Here is a 24,318-nt window from a genome sequence, read left to right on the forward strand (position 1 = left end):
TATCTAAATCAGGGTCCCAACAATCAATACTTAATTTTGGTTCTCTACCAAATAACAAAAAATAAGGAGAATATCCTGTTACTGAATGAGGGGTTGAGTTATAAATTGAGATTAGTGACTGCAGATATAAAGGCCATTTTTGCTTTTTCTCTTCATCCAGTGTTCGCAATAAACTATATATTGTTCTGTTTGCCCGTTCTGTCTGGCCATTTCCCTGCGGATGGTAAGGAGACGTTCGAGATTTTGAGATATCAAAGATTTTACAAATTGACCGAACCAAACTGTTTTCAAAATTTCTACCTTGGTCAGAATGTAGTCTTTCCGGAATGCCAAATTTATAAAATACCTCGTTGACCAAAATTCGGGCCACAGTGGTAGCTTTTTGGTCTTTAGTAGGGAACGCCCATAAAAATTTGCTAAACATATCCGTTAAAACAAGAATGTGCTCTTTACCCGTTGAAGATTTCTCAACTGAACAGAAGTCCATAGCGATAAGTTCAAATGGTCTGCTGGTTTCAATGTGAACTGGAGTTGTTTTAACACCCGGCATCTCCTCCTTTGTGGTCAAACACACTAAGCAATTTTGAATATATTCCCTTACAAAACCCCTAACATTTGGCCAATAAACCCTCTCAGTTAAAACTTTCTGTTCTATTTATTCCCTGGTGACCAAATTTATCATGGAGTTCCAACAAACACTTTTTCCGAAGGCTTAATGGAACTGCTAACCTCCATTTTGATCTTTGGAATTCGTTGGTATCTACTTTATAAATTATTTCTTTTTTTTATCTGTAAATTTTCTAATTCTCTCTTCCATGAGATTAATTCAGGTTGTAATTTAAGAATCTCTGTTTCCGCCGGTTCACCAAAAATCCATTTTCTAACAACTGTTAAAATAGGACATGTCTTTTGCTTGGTCTCTACATCCTCCCAGTCTAATATGTCCTGTGACATGATGACTCTGACGGAGTCACTTGTTACATAAGGTTCAATCCAGATATCATCACCATCAGGCTCTTCTGCGTCCCTAACCTCCCTCGAGAGCGCATCAGCTTTCCTTTCCTGGCTTAAACTTTATTTCAAAATCAAACACTGCTAAATCCGCCACCCATTTCTGTTCAGTGTGATCTAGCTTAGCTGAACTCAAGTTACTAAGAGGCCCATTATCTGTAAAAACAGTGCACCTACTTCCAATCAGATACATCTTGAACTTCTCAGCCATTGCCCAATGCAGACCACATAATTCCAACTTCCTCGAGCTATAATTTCTCATGTTTCTCTCATACTTTCTTAAGGATCGACTAGCATAAGCTACTGGATGTAGCTTCTTGCCGCGTTTTTGTGATAATACTGCCCCTAGACCTTCAAAACTTGCATCGATTTCTAAAGTAAAGTCCTTACCAAATTCAATCCCTTGCAATATGGGAGCATTGATGAGAGATTGTTTTAACGTCTGAAATGCCTGTTCTTCTTTCTCCTGCCATTTATCCGCAACTTTCTCGCTAGATTTCTTTATTTTTCCCTCTAACAGTGTGTTGAGTGGTTTAGCAATTTGAGCAAAATTTTTTATAAAAAGCCTGTAGAAACTACAGAATCCTAAAAAACCTCTCACCTCTTTTACAGTCTCTGGTCTTTTCCACTCTTCTATAGCCCTCACCTTTTCTGGGTCTGGACCAATACCGTCATTACTGATTATAAATCCTAAATATCTGACGCTAGTCTTCAGAAAATGCCATTTATTCGGCTTTAACCTCAGGCCAAAATTTCTTAACCTTTTTAATAATAATTCAACTTTTTCTAAATGTTCATCAATAGAGTTTGTAAAGATAATAAGATCATCCAGATAAATAAGTAAAAAATCCTAAACAAAGTCTCCCAAAATGTTTTCCATACACCTCTGAAATGTAGCAGGGCTATTTATGAGTCCCATATATACATACATATATATATATATATATATATATATATATATATATATATATATATATATATATATAACGACATCTTTGCGAGAGAATTTTGTAACTATATCAAAACAGATTATCAGTTTAAAAACCGTCTAAATGAGTGATGACAATCAAGGATTACTAAGTTATCAACAGGGGAATCTGGTGGAAAAGAAGTACTTGGGAATGGGGTAACAAGAAGAAAATCTTAAATGGTAGCTGAGACCTGGTACTCAATATAGAATAAACACAAAAAGAAAGGGATTGTTGTATCGAGGTCTGAATAAGGAAGTTAAATTAATTCAAAGAACTCTTAAGATAATGCATGGGAAAAATCAAACTAGACAGTGAAATTGTATAGGAGAGTATTAATTGTAGTCAAACCTACTCTCCTATACAATTTCACTGTCTCGTTTGCTTTCTCCATGTATTATCTCAAGAGCTCTTTTATTTAGACCTGAGTACCTAAAGTGTACAACAATAACTTTTTATTTTTATGCTGGGTACCTCAGCTACCTTTTAAGATTTGTCTTCTTGTTACCCCATTCCCAAGTACTTCTTTTACACCAGATTTCCCTGTTGATAACTCAGTAATCCTTTAAAGTCATCACTTATTTAGACGGTTTTCAAACTGACAGTCTATTTTGACATAGTTATAAAATTCTCTCGCAAAGATGTCGTTTCTAAAATTGGACTTCTATTTCGATATTCAATAAAAAAAAAAACTTTCAATGCTTATTTTCCATGAAGCTGTATTATGTTAAATATGAGTATTATAAATAAGCTGAAGTTAGAAGTTTCTCCCTCGGGAGTTTAAAGCCTGAAACACTTTCGGGCAGTTTCTCTTGGCTGCTTCTACGACAATAGAGTCACTTCCCAAGTTTGCTGTTCTTTTGGATGAGAGAGAATGAAAGAGATGGAGAGAAAAAGCTTTGGTTGTAGAGAAGAACTGTGGGCCGAGCCCTTGGCCTTCCGTGAAGATACTTTCGAGTTCATCGCTTTTATACCCGTAGTGAATAGGATAGAAGAGCTTTCTCGGGTAAACGGTGATATCGCCACAGAATTCGAAGTCTTCTGGACTAACTGATGATGGTCTGGTTATGTTCTTTGGACACATTTTCCGTAGAACATCAGTGAAAAGTTCAGGCCCGACGCTACAACAGCTTGATGGCTCAAACACTTTCGGAATATTTTTTGTTACTGCCTGAAAACAAGAAGAGAATCATTACCATTAAGGTTATACTATTCAGTAGCATGTCCCTACCTTGGCCATATATACTAATAAAGGAAAAATACAAAAGTATTATAGCTGCATTCAAATTTCGTCGTTTAAGACTTCTTAGTATATTTAATATCATATTTTATATCAGTTTGCAAATTCGTGTAGCAGGTTAACAGGAGGAATTCAATGAAAAAAAGACATGAAAATGGACTAAATTGTAATATAGGAATTCCTTCTTACTCATTTATCCTTATAATATGGTTGATGCTATATTTCAAGCAATATGCAAAATAAAGTGTATATCATGTGGTAGGTTTATTTATATTTGTTTGATAGCCATATTTTCGCCATAAAGTAATGTGGTACACCATAGCTCTTTATATACGCAATTAAAGCATAGCATAATAAATATCTTTTAACAGAAGAATGATTACGGCTTCTGGGATATTCACCTAGTTTGTAGTTCCAAGCCATCATATCAAAAATTGGAAAACCTTTTTCCAGTAATAAGTATTGCACACACTACTTCAAACTCATGTAAAAAATCAGAAAACTTCTAAAAACAATAACAGATCTGTTGCCTTTGTTGGTTTTATGGATTCACACATACAACCAACAGATAATCTTATAAATTATGCTCTTGTGAAATGATCAAGCAAATAAGTTGGCTTGTTACACCAAAGACAGCTGAAATCGAACATAGGATCAGGTATGTCCATTAACTGTTTTTCAAATGAACATCCAATAAACGTTAAAAGCGCTGAAACCCTTTACGTAGTACCCTCTTCAGAATTGAAATAATTTATCTTGTTGATAGCTATGAGAAATGGAAAAAAGTTGCTATTCAACTATTTTTATAATCTTGTAGAATTTATTATTTTAGAGTATTTCATAATGGTAAAATTATTTGAAATGTCAGGTACTTAATTCTTTGATATTTTTCAAACATTAATTGAAGAAAGAAAAAAAAAGCATAATATTTCTATGATTATGGCTAGCGAACAAAGTAAAATCTTAACTTGAAGTTAGCTTCATAAATTAACAAAATGAGTTATTTCTATCAAAAATTTGGTTCTGGAACTCAATTATGAGTTATCAAGTATAGAAAGATGGACACTTGTTAAAATGGTGTAACTAATTAAGTTTAGTTTATATACAATAGTAGATAAGCAAGGATATACTCGATAAGTTAGCAAGAACTTATTGTTTAAAAATTATGTAGTTTTCTATGGTTAACCTTTAACATAAACGAACCTTGTAATTAGGAGGAAAAATTTGCTTAATTTAGTGAGGGGAGCGGTAAACTATTGCTAGTGTAACGATATGTTAACTTATAAACCGTGAGCCAGGAGCATCTATTCATGTGAAAAGCGGCAAACGGTTCTACATTATTATTATCATACTTGACCCACATATAATGTATTTCTGTATTACTACGTCATAGTATGGAGGGGATAAATGATATTTTTTCATGTGACCAGCGGCAAGGCTGGAAATGGCTTCAATTTGTTCTTTTGAGTCTCTTACACATTAGATGGACGATGACAGCCATTTTGAGTTGGGCTTTGACCGCGACAGCAACCCTAAATCAAACCCAAGGTAAAAAAGACATTTATTTATGTGACCAACGAGAAGGCTGGAAATGGTCTCAATATGTCCTTTGGAGTCTTCTAGACACTAGATAGACAAAGCCAGCCATTTTGGTTGGGCCTTTGACCTTTACAGCTGCCATGAATAAAACCAGCAGCAAGGCCGGAAATGGTCTCAATTTGTCCTTTGCACTAGGTGCACAAAGATAGCTCTTTTAGGTGGAGATTTGACCCTGACTAGCAACCCCAAATCAAATTCGGGCCAAAAATGATATTGATTCATGTGACCAACAGCAAGGCTAGAATTTGCCTTACTTTTCCCTTTGGAGTCTTCTACACCCTAGATGGACAATGACAGCTATTTTAGGCGGGGCATTGACCCTATCAGCAACCCTAAATCAAACCCGGTCCAAAAAGGGCATTTGTTCATGTGACCAGTGGCAAGACTAGAAATGGTCTGGATTTGTCTTTTGGAGTCTCTTACACACTAGATAAACAAAGCCAGCCATTTTAGGGGGGGGGGAGTGGTTGACCCCGACTAGCAATCCTAAATAAAACTCAGGACAAAAATCATTTATTCATGTCACCAGCAGAAAAGCTAGAAATGGTCTTAATTTGTCTTTAAGAGTCTCCTACACACTAGATGGACAACTACAGCCATTTTGGGTGGGGCTTTGACCCAGACAAGTAACTCTAAATCAAACCCGGGCCAAAAAAGATATTTATTCATGTGACCAGCTGCAAGGCTAGAAATGGTTATAATTTGTCCTTTTGAGTCTCTTAATCACTAGATGAACAATAAAAGCCATTTTGTCTGGAGCTTTGACCCCACAGCAGCCGTAAATCAAACCATGGCCAAAAAGGACATTTATTGATGTGACCATCGGTAAGGCTAGAAATGGACTTAGTTTGTCCTTTTGCGTCTCCTACACACTACATGGAAAAAGACAGCCTTTTTTGGAGGGGTTTTGACTCCAACAGCTGCCCTGAATAAAACACGGGGCAAAAGTGATATATATTCATGTGACCATCGACAGGGGTAGAAATGGTCTCAATTTGTCCTTTGGAGTCTCCTAGACACTAGATGGATAAAGAGAGCCATTTTGGGTGGAGATTTGACAATGACAAACAACCCTGAATAAAACCTGGGCCAAAAATTTGTCCTACACACTGGATGGACAAAGGCAGCTATTTTGTGTGGGGCTTTGGTCCCGATAGCAACTCTAAATCGAATCCTGAACAAGAATGGCATTTATTCATATGACCAGCAAAAAGGCTGGAAATGGTCTTAATATGTACTTTGGAGTCTCTTACACACTGGATGGACAAAGACAGATATTTTAGGTGGGATTTGACCCCGACATCAATCCAAAATCAAACCCGGACCAAAATTGACATTCATGTGACCAGCGCCAAGGCTGGAAGTTTTCTCAATATGTCCTTTGGAGTCTCCTACACACTAGATGAACAATGATTGCTATTTTGCGTGTAGCTTTGACCACGGCAGCAACCATAACTCATACCTGGACAAAAAATTATATTTATTCATATGATCAGCAGCAAGACTGGAAATTATCTCAATGTGACCTTTAGAGTAATTTACACACTAGATGGACAAAGGCAGCCATTTTGAGTGGGGCTTTGACCCCAATGGCAGCCACAATATCAAACACGGGCCAAAAATGACAATTACTCATACGACCAGCGGCAAGGCTGGGAATGGTCTCAATATGTTCCTTTGGAATCTCCTACACACTAGATGAAATATGACAGCCATTTTAGGTTAGGATTTGACTCCGAAAGTAACCCTAAATCATGCCCTGGCGGAAAATTATATTTATTCACGTGACTAGCGGAAAGGCTAGAAATGGTCTTAATCTTTCATTTGAAGTCTCCTACACACTAGATGGACAAAGACAGCCATTTTGGGTGGTGATTTGACCCTGATAGCAACCCTAAATCATACACTGACCGAAAATGACCTTTATTTATGAGACCATCTGCAAAGTTAGAAATGGTCTTAATATGTCATTTAGAGTCTCCTATACGCTAGATGGGCAAAGACAGCCACTTTGAGTGGGGCTTTGACCCCAACAGCAGCCCTAAATCAAACCCGGGCCAAAAATTACCTTTATTTATGTGACCATGTGCAAAGCTAGAAATTGTCTTAATATGTCCTTTGGAGTCTCATACACCCTAGATGAACTAAGATAGCCATTTTGCGCTGGCATTTGACACTGACAGCCAACCTAAATAAAACTCGGGACACAAGTGATATTTTTTCATGTGACTGGCAAGATGGATGGAAATGGTCTCGATTTGTCCTTTGGAATCTCCTACACACTAGATGATTAAAGATAGCCATTTTTAGCGGGTATTGCCCCTGACAGTTACCCAAAATAAAACCCGGTACAAAAGTGATATTTATTCATGTGACCTGCAGCAATTCTGGAGATAGTCTCAGTTTGTCTTCTGAAGTTTCCTTGACACTAGTGACTAGAGGAACAAAGACAGCCATTTTTGGTTGGGCTTTGACCCTGACAGCAACCCTAAATCAAATTAAACCCTGGCCAAAAATGACATTTATTCATGTCACCAGCGGCAAGGCTAGAAATGGTCTCAATTTATCCTTTGAAGTCTCCAACACACTAGGTGGACAAAGAGAGCCATTGTAGCCAGGCTTTTGACACTAACAGCAACCCTAAATAAAACCCAGGAAAAAAGGATATTTATTCATGTGACCAGCGGCAAGGCTAAAAAGGTTCTTAATTTGTTCTTTGGAGTCTCTTACACACTAAATGGACAACGACAGCCATTTTGGGTGGGCTTTGACCCTAAACAAACAACCCTAAATGAAATTCAGTCCAAAAATAACTATTATGCATGTGACCAGTGCAATGGCTAAAAAAGATCTTAATTTGATCTTTGGAATCTCTTACACACTAGATGGACAACGACAGCCATTTTGGGTGGGCTTTGACACGACAAGCAACCCTAAATCAAACCCAGGCTAAAAATAAAATTTATTCATGTGACCAGCGAAAAAGCTTGAAATCGTCTTAATTTATTTTTTGGAGCTCTTACACACTAGATGGACAACGACAGCCATTTTGGGTGGTACTTCGACCCCGACACCAAACCTAAATGAAACCGGGCCTAAAATGACATTTATTCATGTAACCAGCGACTAGGCTAGAAACGGTCTTAATTTGTCCTTTGAAGTCTACTACATACTATATGGACAATGACAGCCATTTTGTATTGGGCTTTGACCCAGACAAGCAACTCCATATCAAACCTACTACATACTAGATGGACAACGACAGCCATTTCGTATTGGGCTTTCACCCAGATAAGCAACTCCATATCAAACCTACTACATACTAGATGGACAACGACAGCCATTTTGTATTGGGCTTTGACCCAGACAAGCAACTCCATAGCAAACCTACTACATACTAGATGGACAACGACAGCCATTTCGTATTGGACTTTTACGCAGACAAGCAACTCCATATCAAACCTACTACATACTAGATGGAAAACTACAGCCATTTCGTATTGGGCTTTGACCCAGACACGTAACTCCATATCAAACCTACTACATACTAGATGGACAACAACAGCCATTTCGTATTGGGCTTTGACCCAGACACGTAACTCCATATCAAACCTACTACATACTAGATGGACAACAACAGCTATTTCGTATTGGGCTTTGACCCAGACACGTAACTCCATATCAAACCTACTACATACTAGATGGACAACAACAGCTATTTCGTATTGGGCTTTGACCCAGACAAGCAACTCCATAGCAAACCTACTACATACTAGATGGACATCGACAGCCATTTTGTATTGGGCTTTGACCCAGACAAGCAACTCCATAGCAAACCTACTACATACTAGATGGACAACGACAGCCATTTCGTATTGGACTTTTACGCAGACAAGCAACTCCATATCAAACCTACTACATACTAGATGGACAACAACAGCCATTTCGTATTGGGCTTTGACCCAGACAAGCAACTCCATATCAAACCTACTACATACTAGATGGACAACAACAGCCATTTCGTATTGGGCTTTGACCCAGACAAGCAACTCCATATCAAACCTACTACATACTAGATGGACAACAACAGCCATTTTGTATTGGGCTTTGACCCAGACAAGCAACTCCATATCAAACCTACTACATACTAGATGAACAACAACAGCCATTTCGTATTGGGCTTTGACCCAGACAAGCAACTCCATATCAAACCTACCACATACTAGATGGACAACGACAGCCAGTTCGTATCAGGCTTTGACCCAGACGAGTAACTTTATATTAAACCCGGGCCAAAAATGACATTTATTCATGTTACCAGCGAGAAGGCTAGAAATGGTCTCAATTGTCCTTTGGTGTCTCCTACACACTAGATGGACAAAGATAGCCATTTTTGGCAGCCCTATGACCCTAACAGCTACCCTTAATAAAACCTGGAACACAAGTGATATTTTTCATGTGACCAGCAGGAAGGCTTGAAATGGTTACAATTTCTCCTTTGGAGTCTCCTACACACGGGATGGACAAAGATAGCCATTTTGGGTGGGCCTTTGACCCTGACATCTACCCTAAATAAAACCTGGTACAAAAGTAATATTTATTCATGTGACCTGTGGCAGGGCTGGAAATGGTCTCAATTTGTCCATCGAAGTCTCCTACACATTAGATGAACAAAGACAGCCATTTTGGGTAAGTCTTTGACCCAGACAAGCAATTCTATATTAAACCCGGGCCAAAAATGACATTTATTCATGTTACCAGTGAGAAGGCTAGAAATGGCCTCAATTTGTCCTTTGGAGTCTCCTACTCACTAGGTGGGCAAAGAGAGCTATTGCCAGCTTTTAAGACTGACAGCAACCCTAAATAAAACCTGAGACAAAAATGACACTCATTCATGTGGCCAGTGGCAAGGCTCAAAATTGTCTTATTTTGTTCTTTGGAGGCTATAACACAATAGATGGAAAACAATAACCATTTTGAGTGGGGCTTTGACCCTGACAAGCAACCCTAAATCAAACCCCGGGCCAAAAATAACATTTATTCGTGTATCCAGGGAAAAGGCTAGAAATTTATTTGTTCTTTGTAGTCTCTTACACTCTAGATTGATAACGACAATCATTTTGGGTGAGTATTTGACCCCGACAAGCAACCCTAAATCAAACCCGAGCCAAAAATAACATTTATTTGTGTGACCAGCTGCAAGGCTAGAAATGGTCCTAATTTGTTTTTCGGAGTCTTACACACTAAACGAAAAATGAAAGTCATTTTGTGTGGGGCTTTGACACGGACAGCAACCCTAATTGAAACCTGGGCCAAAAATAACATTTATTCATGTAACCAGTGGAAAGGCTGGAAACGGTCTTGATTTATTTTTTAGAGTCTGTTACACACTAGTTGGACAACGACAGCCATTTTGGGTGGAGATTTGACCTTGACAGCCACCCTAAATGAAACCCTGGACAAAAATTACATTTATTCATGTGACCATCGGCAAGGCTAGAAAGGGTCTTAATGTGTCCTTTGGATTCTTTTACACACTAGATGGACAACGACAGCCATTTTGTGCGGGGCTTTGACCCAGACAACCAACTCTAAATCAAACCCGGGCCAAAAAAGACATTTATTCATGTCATCAGCGGAAAGCTAAAATTGGACTTAATTTCTTCTCTTGGGTCTTTTACACACTAAATGAATAATGACAGCCATTTTTGGGTGGGCTTTGACCCCAATTGCAGCCATTTTGTGTTGGGCTTTGACCCAGATTGCAACCCTAAATCATACCCTGGCAGAAAATGACATTTATTCAAGGGACTGGAGGCAAGGCTAGAAATGATCTTAATTCGTCTTTTGTAGTCTCTTACACAAAAAAATGGTCAAAGACAGCCATTTTGGGTGGGGCTTTGACTCCAACAGCAATCCTTAATCAAACATGGCAGAAAATTATATTTATTCATGTGACCATCGGCAAGGCTAAAAATGGTCCTAATATGTCCTTTTGAGTCTCCTACACAAAAGATAGACAAAGACAGCCATTTTGGGTCTAGCTTTAGCCCTGACAGTAACCCTAAATTATACTCTGTCCAAAAATTAAATTTTTACATGTGACCATCGGCAAGGCTAGGAATGGTCTTAATTTTTCCTTTTGAGTCTCCTACACAAAAGATGGATAAAGACAACCATTTTAAGTTTGGGTTTGACCCTGACAGCAACCAAAGATCATACTCTGTCCAAAAATGACATTTATTCATGTGACCATCGCCAAAGCTAGAAATTATCTTAATTTGTCCTTCTGAGTCTCTTACACAAAAGATGGACAAATACAGCCATTTTGGGTGAGGCTTTGACCCTGACAGCAACCCTAAATCATACCTTGGCCAAAAATTACTTTTACTTATGTGACCATCGACAAGGCTAGAAATGATCTTAATTTGTTCTTTGGAGTCTCCTGCATAAAAGATGGACAAAGACAGCCATTTGGGCGGGGCTGTGACCCTGACAAGTAACCTTAAATCAAATCCTGGCCGAAAATAACATTTATTCATGTGGCCATCAGCAAAGCTAGAAATGGTCCTAATTTGTCCTTTGGAGTCTCCTACATAAAATATGGACAAAGACAACCATTTTGGGTGGGGCTGTGACCCTGACAAGTAACCTTAAATCAAATCCTGGCCGAAAATGACATTTCTTCATATGACCATCGGTAAGACTAGAAATGGTCCTAATTTGTCCTTTAGTGTCTCCTACACAAAAGATGTACACAGACAGGCATTTTGGGTGGGGCTTTACCCTGACAAGCAACCCTGGCCAAAAATGACATTTATTCATGGGACCAGCAACAAGAATAGAAATGGTCTTAATTTGTCATTTGGAGTCTCTCACACACTAGATGAGCAGAGACAGCCATTTTGGGTGAAGCTTTAACCCCTACAAGTAACCCTAAATGAAACTGGGCCAAAAATTACCTTTCTTCATGTGACCAGCAACAAGTCTAGAAATGGTCTTCATTTGTACTTTGGAGTCTTCTACACACAAGATACACAATGATAGCGATTTGGTTGGAGCTTTGACCTTGATAGCTACCCTGTGCTCTCCCAGGGTGTTTGAGGATGTCAAAGAGGGATAGTGGGTACGGAAGATGGAAGAAATTCACTGAAGCAATAAACTGTTTATTTAAAATAGTAAAATACCTCAAGCAACCATAAATGATTTTATTGGGTTGGCAAAAATCAACTCACCTCATCGTTCTGGTCACTTTTGGCATTTTGGCTGTAATTGCTTTTGTGGTCGTTTGACCGACTCTGATTTTCTTGGATTTTCACATTAGTAATTGTATTAAATAATATTACTATTGTAATATATATATATATATATATATATATATATATATATATATATATACTGTATATATATATATATATATATATATATATGTATAAATATATATATATATATATATATATATATATATATATATATATATATATATATATATATACGGTATATATATATATATATATATATATATATATACATATATATATATATATATATATATATATATATATATACTGTATATATATATATATTATTAACATTATTATTATTATTATTATTATTATTATTATTATTATTATTACTAGCCAAGCTACAGCCCTAGTTGGAAAAGCAAGATGCTATAAGCCCAAGGGCTCCAATAGGGAAAAATAGCCCAGTGAGGAAAGGAAATAAGGAAATAGATAAATGATGAAAACAAATTAACAATAAATCATTCTAAAAACAGTAACAACGTAAAAGTAGATATGTCATATATAGAGTATTAACAACGTCAAAAACAGATATGTCATATATAAACTATAAAAAGACTCATGTCCCGCCTGTTCAACATAAAAACATTTGCTGCAACTTTAAACTTTTGAGGTGCTACTGATTCAATTACCCGATTAGGAAGATCATTCCACAACTTGGTAACAGCTGGAATAAAACTTCTAAAATACTGTGAAGTATTGAGCCTCATGATGGAGAAGGCCTGGCTTTTAGAATTAACTGCCTGCCTAGTATTACGAACAGCATAGAATTATCCAAGGAGATCTGAATGTAAAGGATGGTCAGAGTCATGAAAAATCTTATGCAACATGCATTATGAAGTAATTGAACGACGGTGCCAAAGATTAATATCTAGATCAGGAATAAGAAATTTAATAGACCGTAAGTTTCTGTCCAACAAATTAAGATGAGAATCAGCAGCTGAACACCAGACAGGAGAACAATACTCAAAACAAGGCAGAATGAAAGAATTAAAACACTTCTTCAGAATAGATTGATCACCGAAAATCTTAAAAGACTTTCTCAATAAGCCAATTTTTTGTGCAACTGAAGAAGACACAGACCTAATGTGTTTCTTGAGAGTGAATTTGCTGTCGAGAATCACACCTAAAGTTTTAAAAGAGTCATACACATTTAAAGAAACATTATCAATACTGAGATCCGGATGTTGAGAAGCCACCGTCCTTAACCTACTTACACTCATACTTTAAGTTTTGTTAGGATTTAACTTCATACCCCATAATTTGCACCATTCACTAATTTTAGCTAAATCTCTATTAAGGGATTCACCAACCCCAGATCTACATTCAGGGGATGGAATTGATGCAAAGAGAGTAGCATCATCTGCATATGCAGCAAGCTTGTTTTCTAGGCCAAACCACATGTCATATTTATATAGTATGAAAAGTAATGGGCCAAGAACACTACCCCGTTGGAACACCGGATATCATTCCTATACTCACTATGGTGCCCATCAATAACAACTCTTTGAGATCTATTACTTGAAAAATCAATAATAATGCTAAGAAACGACCCACCAACTCCCAAATGATTGAGTTTGAAAACAAGGGCCTCATGATTAACACGGTCAAAGGCAGCACTAAAATCAAGGCCAATCATACGAACTTCATGACCACAATCAAGCGATTTCTGTACAGCATTGGAGATTATAAGAAGGGCATCACATGCTCCAAGGCCTTTACGAAAAATATGGAATAGATGATTACCTTCAGCAAACCTATGAAGATGTTTTGCCAGAAGACGCTCAAAAACTTTAGATAATATGGGAGTTATGGAAATTGGACGGTAATCAGTGGGACTTGAGCTACCATAAACACATTGACATTGAGGAGTAACATTACCAATTCTCCAACAAGTGCTAAATGCTCCTCTTCTTGCTAACTTGCGCAAAATAACAGATAACTTTTGAGCTAAGAAATCTGCTGTCTTTATAAAAAACAAAGGAAAAATACCATTAGGGTCTACACCTCCATAAGAATCAAGGTCCATCAACAGAGCTTTAATTTCACGAGATCGAAAAGCTAAACTAGTTAGTTTAGCTTCAGGAAAGCAGGAATGAGGAAGTTCAAGTTTTTTATTACTCTGTTTACTGTAAAAAACATCAGCCAAAAGGGTTGGCTTTTTCTTTGGACAGTGAGTGACTGAGCCATCTGGTTCAAGTAAAGGAAGAAATGTTGCATCTACACCATAGAGTGCAGATTTAAGGGTAAACCACCATTTATGTTCCTGAGTTGTACCAGAAAGGATTTCTTTTATGGTTAAATTGTATTCCTTTCCAGTTGAGGCATAAACTCTCTGAGCAAAAGCTTGAAGCTGAGTATAGTTATTCCAGGTCAAATCTGATCTGTTACCCTTCCAAAGATGATAGGCCTCCTGCTTCTCCAAATAAGCACGTCTACAATCATCATTGAACCATGGTTTGTCCTTCACTTGCTACCTTAGCACACGAGAAGGAATACGCCTATCAATTAGGTTGACTAGATTCACATTCAAAGGGAAAACAGGATTTACACTACTATATAATGTGACCAATTCAAGCACAAAAGATCATGCAAAATCCCATTCCAGCCTGCTTGGGATTTCATATAAATTTTACAAGAATATGATACATCAGGGACAGGGTGCTCAGTCTTCACTACTGATGAAATCAAGGCATGATCAGATGTCCCGACTGGAGAACCAACCTTACTATAACGCCAGGGGAGTCGGTGTATACGAGGTCCAAGCAATTACCAGACCTGTGAGTAGGTTCATTTATGATTTGCTCACAGCCTGATTCAGAGGCAAAGTCTAAAGCTCTTAAGCCATGGCGATCGATAGGAGAGATAGAACATAACCACTCCCTATGGTGAGCATTAAAATCACCAAATAAGACAAAAGAAGCCTTTCTATTATTCTTGTATCTTAGCCATAATAGTAAGAAAACAATCGAAGATAGAATCATCCATGTCTGGATTCCAGTAGATCGAACACAATTAAAAGTTGCTATGCCTGTCACAAACTTTTATTACCTGAATCTCATGACATCCACATTAATAGCAGGACTTATGAGAAGCAGGGTACTCAGTACTAATATACACCGCCATTCCCCTGGGCCTAGGGATGGCATCACGTTTCAACATTATAGGCTTCTTAAAACCAGTTATAAGTAACTCAGATGAATGCCTCATATTAGAAACCAAAGTTTCTGAGTACAAAAGAATATCGTACTGTCTGGACGCAACTGTAAGGTCTTGAATATTTGCATGAAGACCACGAATATTGCAATACAGAAGACGACATTGACGAAATTTATGACGTACTGGTCCCGGATTTCGCTCAATGTCTCCAGACAGCATAAGAATTAATAGAAATAAAAAAGAGAAATCATACTTAAAAACTAGATTAACAAGAATTATAAAAAAAAAACAATATATACAGAATTATAAATACAGTGATTGATGAACCCCATAGACTGGTAAAAAGTCGGAAAAACTGGTAAACATGGAGGAGCCGATACACCATGCAAGGCTAAATACCCTCCAGGATAGCCACTTCAACTGAAGGGAAGACAGTAAGGATGGTTTTGAGAAGAAAAAGAATCAGAAAAGGAAAAGGCGACCTCTTGATAAACCACCAGGCATCCATGGCCCTTCTATTAACCCTGCCCAATATACCATTTCAACAAAACAAGAGGAAGAAAAAAGAATAATAAGATAGAAAAGTGTGCCTGAGTATACCCTCAAGCAAGAGAACTCTAAACCAAGACAGTGGTAGACCATGGTACAGAGGCTATGGCACTACCCAAGACTAGAGAACAATGGTTTAATTTTTGAGTGTCCTTCTCCTAGAAGAACTGCTTACCATAGCTAAAGAGTCTCTTCTACCTTTACCAAGAGGAAAGTACACTGAACAATTGCACGGAAATTCAAAGATGGGACAGAGATGGTGTGTCTATAAGTGAAACGGGAGACGTAGAATGTGAAAACTCGTTATCAGAGTAGGCAACGAGTGGGATGGGGGATATTCATGATTGTGGGTGGAGGAGTTACATGAGTACCCCACAATCGTCCGATTCTGGATACCACCTTAGATATGATGAGTTGATTAGGCTTAATATCCTTCAGCAAACTCTTTAAAGATCACATAGAAATATGGTATGTCGGTCGTCTATCAATTAGGTCGGGATGCTAAAACATACTAATCCTATGATTCGTTTATGTCTTCAAGAGATATTTGCGTTAAACGATGCCTGAGCGCCTCTTAAATGCAGTGTAAGCCAGTGCATGTAAGAAAAGTTATTTCTGTTACACAATCTTCCAAGTCTATATATTGTTTGCGTTAATAATTGTTTAATTACATATCTTTCTTCTTCCAGTTCCCATTTTATTTGCTATAGCGTCAAGTATATCTACACCGTTTTGTAGATGTAAGTAGTAGGTTGAAATGTTTGAATTGCAAGACACATATAAGCACAAGGAATGACAGAGGAGACATGCTTGTAGAATTTGCTGAAAGAAACAATCTTAAAATCAACAACACCTTTTATAAAAAGGAACATAGAAATTGGACATAGAGAAGCCAAAAATTGAATAGATTTTATTCTTAGTGAAAAAAGGCAATTTAATTAAAGATGTAACAATTTTAAACACGTGAAAGTCATGTTATCATAGAAGGGTGATAAGCAATTTTTTTAGATTTAAGGAAAGAGAGAGAAAAATAAATTTTAAGAAAGAAAATGAAATCTGACAAATTTAGTTTAGCAATACAAAATAGGTGCTACCACCTATATGATGAAATGGAAGCAAATAAAGAAGAGATAAACAATATTTTTTTTTTTATTGGAATCACCCCAAGAGATATACGGAAAAGCTCATAAACAAGATCAAGGAAAACTTATCAGAGAAGACCAAAAACCTTATAAAGGAAAGATTGGAAATAAGAGTCAAATCCCTGAGAGATGTAATAGAATTAGCAGGACTACCCAAACCAATAAATAAATTAAAAACTCAAGATATTCGTAAACACAATTAGACCAAAATTGAGAAAACACTGAAGGAAGAAAGAAGCGTCAATTTGGTGAAAAGAAGACTTGGAACAGTGCTGCAACGCATGTTTCTATTAAGGGATGAAAATTGAAATATTATCCATAGTAGAGATTGAATGATAAAAATAGCAGAGGATTTCTATACAATGCTATACAATAGTGATATAAGAAACAACTTCACCAATAGAAATATGGAAACACCTGAGCCGGTACCAAACGTAACAGTAGAAGAAAACATCAAATGGCATGAAAAGAGACAAAGCAGCAAAAGTGGTCTAACAATTGATTTAATAATAGATGGATGAGATTTCATAGAAGTAAACTCGCTGAACTCTATACCAAATTGCTAGAATGCTCTATACCTACAGCTTGGAGAAACTTCGTCATTATACAAACTGACAAAAAAGGGAGACACTTAAGTCTTGAAAATTTACCGCCCAATAAGCTTCCTCCCCGTATTATACAAAATATTTCCAAAGATCATATTAGGCTGAATGGAAAGTCAGCTATATTTTAATCAACCAAGAGAGCATGCAGGCTTTAGAAGTGGGTACTCAACAACTTACCATATCCATGTAATTGACCAGCTAAAGGAAAAAAATCAACAGAATATGACATCACTATGTATGGCGTTTATAGACCATGAGAAAGATTTTGATTCTGTCCTAACTCAGCTATAATGAAATGCATCAATAAACATAGAATAGAAGAATATTATGTCAGAAAACTTGAAGATATCTGTAGAGGAAGTACAGTAATCCTAAAACTGCAAATAAGCAATGAGAAAATAACGATTGAGAAAGGAGTTAGCCAGGGAGACACCATATCTCCTAAATTATTCACAGCATGCCTAGAAAAAGTTTTTAAGAATTTTCATAGCTCCTTGAGTTGTAACTAGCTTATGTTCTAAGGAACATCTGATTCATCATCATCTATTAGCGTGCCCTTTTCCCCATTCCTATGGGGTAACACGGTTGCCTTCTTTTGAAGGACTTTGCTTTGGCTTTGGGGTGGACCTTAGTCCCGAACGGCTGCCCTGCCTGCCATCGCTAGACCCCGGTAGTGTATGTTTTGTGTTGTACCAGCCACCATCGCCTCCTCCCTGAAGCGAGGAATTTGAATACTTTTATTTTCAGAGAAAGTGGTATTTTAATATTCCTAATATAATTTTGTTTAGCAAAAGCGCTCTAGCCCATGCTTATCCTTTCTTTTTATTTCGGCCTTGTGTCCTTGGGAAATACTTACAATCTGTCCAAGTACATAATATTCATTAACAAACTCTAGATGTTAATCTATAACCCTTATGTGTTGTCTCTCTGCATCTTCATTGAACATAGTCTTAGCTTTCTCTATTCAAATCTTCTATCAACTTTTTCAATTCCTCCCATGATTCACTAAACATGTCATCTGGTAATCGTAAGTTGTTAAGGTAATCCTCATTGATATTAATTCCTACATTTTATCAATCTAAATTGTTGAAAGGTCCTAGGCATGCTGTGAATAATTTAGGAGAGGTGGGATCTCCCTGTTTAATTTGTTTCTCAATTGGAGTTTTCTTGCTATCGTTATGTAATTTTACGAACGCTGTATTTCCTGTATAGATATCTTCAAATTTCCTAATATAAAATTTATCTATTCCTCGTCTTTGTTGGGCTTTCATTACTGCTGAGGATTTGACAGAATTGAAAGCTTACTTATATGTGTGTATATATACACTCATACAGAGAGAGAGAGAGAGAGAGAGAGAGAGAGAGAGAGAGAGAGAGAGAGAGAGAGAGAGAGAGAGAGTATCTTATTGATAGCAAGGTTACTTTTCAACTGGCCTTCAGAAACAAATTCCTCACCTGGAGTAACTTGTGGTTTGATGTGAAACTTGAGACCGCAGAAGTAACAAGGTAATTATCCACTCGTGTTAACCAGTTCGTTTTTTTAGGTAGTGGTCGTAAAGTAAGAGCATCCAGGTCAACGTAAGTCCCTCCATATCTGCGCAATATCTCTGCTCGAGCGACGTCGTTGACCACAGCTGATGTTCGACCTTACAAAAACATTGACAACTTTTGTTTAGTTTGTATTCTTTTTATGTTTATTTTGACATAAGTAAATTAAGGAAAATGATTTTAATGTAACAACTACGGAAAAGTATGATTTTATACCTGGAGTGTCACAGTTTCGGAGAATGTCATCGTTTTTTTTCCCTTTCCTTCCAATCCATTTATTTCAAGTAATTCTTTTAGTACTTTTTTGACAAACAAAGCCCACTTAGAAACTATAATTCAGGTGACCAGAAAATACTTGGTAGTGAATAGATTCATAATGAATGATTTCATTAACTGTATGAGTAAGTTTTGCCTACCTCCACTGAGCATCCAACGTCTCTCCTGATGCCAAGATTGAAGAGGTTCATTTGCAAAAATTTCATTCAAATCTAACCATGAAAACTTCATTTTGGTGTTGTTCTGTAGAATCTGTTGATATGAAAGTGGAAAATTGTGTGAACAAATGAGAGAAAACATGAATCACAAAAAGAAATAGCAATTCCTCTAAGCCAATAATATTATTGATTAATGCAACTGAAACGAGTGTTGGGCTTACACTGACAAAACATGTTGAGCCTACGCTGATAATAGGGAACGCGTAATTAATAGTTTGTTGCGATATTATTTTATCAGCACGTGACATCTAGATTCTTTGGCCAAAACCTCAATGCAGGTATTCGGTTTAGTTGTAATGCCATTGTGATCAGCCACTGCTCTCTCTCTCTCTCTCTCTCTCTCTCTCTCTCTCTCTCTCTCTCTCTCTCTCTCTCTCTCTCTCTCTCTCTCTCTCTCATAAGAGTGTGCAAAATTTCAGTGTTATTCTTAACTTTATCACAAATCATTTTCTTTCGAGCATTATGTTTTTAATATGGTAGTTTTCTTTTACCTCAGGAGAATTTATTCTATAACAATAGTGGAGTAAAATTACAACTCTAATCTTCTATATGTTTTACTGTATCGATTTTAGTCTGATGACGACGGAAGTGCAAAAAGATTAAAGCACAAGTTCCCTTTAATTTTTTTGGTTTTTTCTTCTGAGAGATGTAATGAAGATAACAAGTTTTCTTTGGAATTGATTGAATTTAGTTGACAAGACCTGACCATTTTGTAAAGAGCCTAAAAGCATAAAAAACAGTCATACGAAAGCCAATCGCTTGGCAAAACACACCCACTGACACAGATGCTGGTCCTAGCAATAGAAAAATGATACTAGTCTAATTTTAGCAAGTAATATTTATAGATCCTTAAAAATGTTGACATGTGAAAAAGTTCTAAGCAAGAAGACCATGTTAATGAATATATGAAGAAATAGGTAAACAGATAGATATATAAAATTTAATAAGAAAAATGGAATTCACTAACTTCAAAATTATGAAGATAGTTTTAATCCTCAAGTAGAGAAATTAACTAAATTAATATATGGAAGAAGTATCAAAGTGATTTTAACTTACCTTGGTGAAAGGATGACTGAAATTGAAAGCAGGGGCAGCCAGCATGAGTCTCACAGAATGTTTTGGGTGATGGTTAAGTATGCTTTCGATGGCGCATGCCTTGAAAAGGAAATATTTTGCATGTTAAGTAGCATATTCTTGCATATAGATAAATGTGTGCGCTGCAATTTTATATATATACGAAAATCAGCACAAATACACTCATGGTAAAAAGAAATAAGCCTTGTATAGATATATGAAACGACTAACATTTAGGATTTTTAACAAAATAGGGTACATCCATAATTCAGAGAATGAATATGGCAGTAACTTGTATTTATTTTTGAGCCACCTTTTCTTAAGGCAAACTCGTACACCACCCCCCCCCCCTCACACACTCAAACTAACACACACACACACACACACACACACACATATATATATATATATATATATATATATATATATATATATATATATATATATATATATATATATTCATAATAACCATGAGGGCATTGTTATCGAATTCTACCATTGGGAATGTATATACACTGCAAATCCATTTAGGATAAAGGCTTCTGCCAGGCATGTTTTCGACTCAGAGCATAGGTTCGAATCCTTGCCCAGCCAGAAGCATTTATCATCAATGAATTACGAATGGATACACGCTCCCAAATGTAAAATTCGATACTAAATGCCATTGTAGTTGATATTTATATTTATTAAAATCACTTGTGATATATATATATATATATATATATATATATATATATATATATATATATATTTATATATATATAAATATATATATATATATATATATATATATATATATATATATACATATATATATAAATATATGTATATATATATCTATCTATCTATATATATATATATATATATATATATATATATATATATATATATATATATATATATATATATATTATACATGCATATATGAATAAACACTAGCGTAAGCACTCGGTCAAAAATGACGGCTAGATAATTGAATAGATATTTACGCATAGGCACCACGCTGATTCAACCTTTCCCATTCCTCCCGCTTTCCTTAATACTACATGGAAGTTTGGGCAATTTGTGGGAGATTGTGCTTTCCAGTGGTTGCCGCTCAGTGTGACTGGAAAGATATATTATTATTATTATTATTATTATTATTATTATTGGAAAAGCAGGATGCTATAAACCCAGCGGCTCAATAGGGAAAATAACCTAGAGAGGAAAGGAAATAAGGAAAAATAATATATTTTAAGAACAGCAACAACATTAGAATAAGTATTTCCTATATAAACTATAATAACTTTAACGAAACCAGAGAAGGAGAAATTAGAATAGTGTGCCCGAGTGTACCCTCAAGCAAGAGAATTCTAACCCAAGGCAGTGGAAAACCATGGTACAAAGGCTATGGCACTACCCAAGACTAGAGAACAATGGTTTGATTTTGGAGTGTCCTTCCCCTAAAAGCGCTGCTTGCCAGAGCTAACGAGTCCCTTCTACCTTTACCAAGAGGAAAGTGGCCACTGAACAGTTATATTGCAGTATTTAACCCCTTAGGTGAAGAGAATTTGTTTGATGATCTCAGTGTTGTCAGGTGCATGAGGACAGAAGAGAATATGTAAAGAATAGGCCAGATTATTCGTGGTATGTGTAGGCAAAGGGAACCGTTTCTAAAGAGAATGATCCAATGTAGTACTCTAGTCAGTCAAAGGACCTCATAACTCTCTAGTAGTGGTATCTCAATGGGTGGCTGGTGCCCTGGCCAACCTACTACCATATGTATATATATATATATATATATATATATATATATATATATATATATATATATATATATGTGTGTGTGTATATATATATATACATATATATATATATATATATATATATATATATATATATATATATATATATATATAACCACATATATATACATACATATATATATATATATATATATATATATATATATATAATATTGGCCTATATATGTATAAATGCACAAATGTTTATGTATACAGGTATATATGTTTGTATTTATGTAAAGTGTTTGTGTGTTTAAGGTGTTTAACTATGTCCAGGACATTTATCCTTCTATTAGTTATGTGTTTTTACCATAATGCTCTTTAAAACTGAGTTGAATTACATAAAACGAAAGCTGTTATGCCAAGTGATATGATATACCATATTCGAAAATCGTCTACAACTACCAAAACTCTTTTGTTATTTCAACTAACCTCTCTCGCTGATAGATGAGTATGACAAGAAGTTTTGACGAAGAAAATTGTATCTTGAGTTATAGGTTCCCAAAGCAATGTACTTTGGGGTTCATGGTCGTGATAACTTGGGCATAGATGCCCAATCCAGCTCGCGTCAGTTTTAACTGAAACATCTCTCATTAGTGCTTTCTTTATTTCTTTCACTGTACCTTCAAATAATACTCTTTTCCCTATGTAGAGGATGCTTGACTCAAACGTTATAAATATGAATATTAGTTTCACAAAAACTGAGCAAATAATTATCTTTTTAATAGCAAACGCTAGCCTCATAGTTATTGTTATGCGTATTATCGGTCCTTCATGTTGATGTTTTTATCACCAGCACAAAATGATAACTGCTGACGTGTCTCCATATCGATACCATCTTCCCTTTGACTGCTCCGCTATTACAATAGCTTTTGCCGTCCTTTGTTCATCAAATGATACATAGAAATCCACGTTTGCGGAAGGTTGTGCAGAAATAAACCCGAAATAAACTCGGTTTTCCTTGTTGAATTTCACCGAGGAAAAATTAAGCTTTTATTTTGTCTTACTTTTTCCTCTTCAGGTAGGATTCTTATATTAGCAAATCAGCATATAACTCATAAACATTATAGATAGAATAGACAGTTCCTTTTTGTTTATTCTATAAAAATTTGATGGAATTCATCCAAATCCTAAATATTGAAAGTTTTGAACCACGTCATATTATTTCATACTCAATAGAGCAAACACTTATAGATGGGAGAAAAAAATTGTTGGTGATGAAAACAGCAACGAATAATAATAATAATAATAATAATAATAATGATAATAATAATAATAATAATGATAATAATAATAATAATAATAAAGGATGATGATTACGATATAACCATGACTTCTGAGAAGCTTATAGCAACAAAAGGAAAATTAGCTATAATTTCCGTCGAAACTTCCTGCTTTTATTTGACCTCAAAAAATGTGCGTAATGACACTTTTTCAATAAACGTTAAGCATTTGGGGTCCTTAATAACATCAAAAGTCAACACGAATATCTAGTAGAGAATCATGTGCAAAGATGTCTTAAGCTTTGGTCATCGCATAATTATGAAAGGTTCTATTCATTGCAGACCAAAATTACAAATGTCACGTTTAAAAATTTTCTATACTTAAACCATCAGCTATTATGTTGGAAATACGGTATTGTGTGAGGTAAGAATAAATGATGTTTTTGCCTTCAATTGATAGTATGACAAGAGACTTTACATATGATTTTTTTTATTATTATCAATTTGATGATTATCCAAGGACGTCATTGAATATTCTAAAGCGATAATGTCAGAATGCAAGAAAGAATATTTTCATTCACTTAACATTTTAAGATGAAGCACATTTATGAAATATGC

The 24,318-nt window shown here is 36.0% G+C and overlaps 1 protein-coding gene across 1 annotated transcript; it reads right to left on the reverse strand.

Annotated features, from left to right (window-relative positions):
- Positions 1 to 2,736: 2,736 nt before the first annotated feature.
- Positions 2,737 to 23,071, reverse strand: LOC137631920 (lactosylceramide 4-alpha-galactosyltransferase-like). The gene is made up of 5 exons (XM_068363923.1): positions 22,910 to 23,071; positions 20,676 to 20,774; positions 19,542 to 19,653; positions 19,033 to 19,223; positions 2,737 to 3,150 (listed from the first exon to the last, which is right to left on the reverse strand). Exons 1-5 carry the CDS (start codon positions 23,069 to 23,071, stop codon positions 2,737 to 2,739), a joined length of 978 nt encoding a protein of 325 aa, XP_068220024.1.
- Positions 23,072 to 24,318: the final 1,247 nt, after the last annotated feature.

This window comes from Palaemon carinicauda, chromosome 40, assembly GCF_036898095.1.
Source record: "Palaemon carinicauda isolate YSFRI2023 chromosome 40, ASM3689809v2, whole genome shotgun sequence".
Classification (NCBI taxonomy): Eukaryota; Metazoa; Arthropoda; class Malacostraca; order Decapoda; family Palaemonidae; genus Palaemon; species Palaemon carinicauda.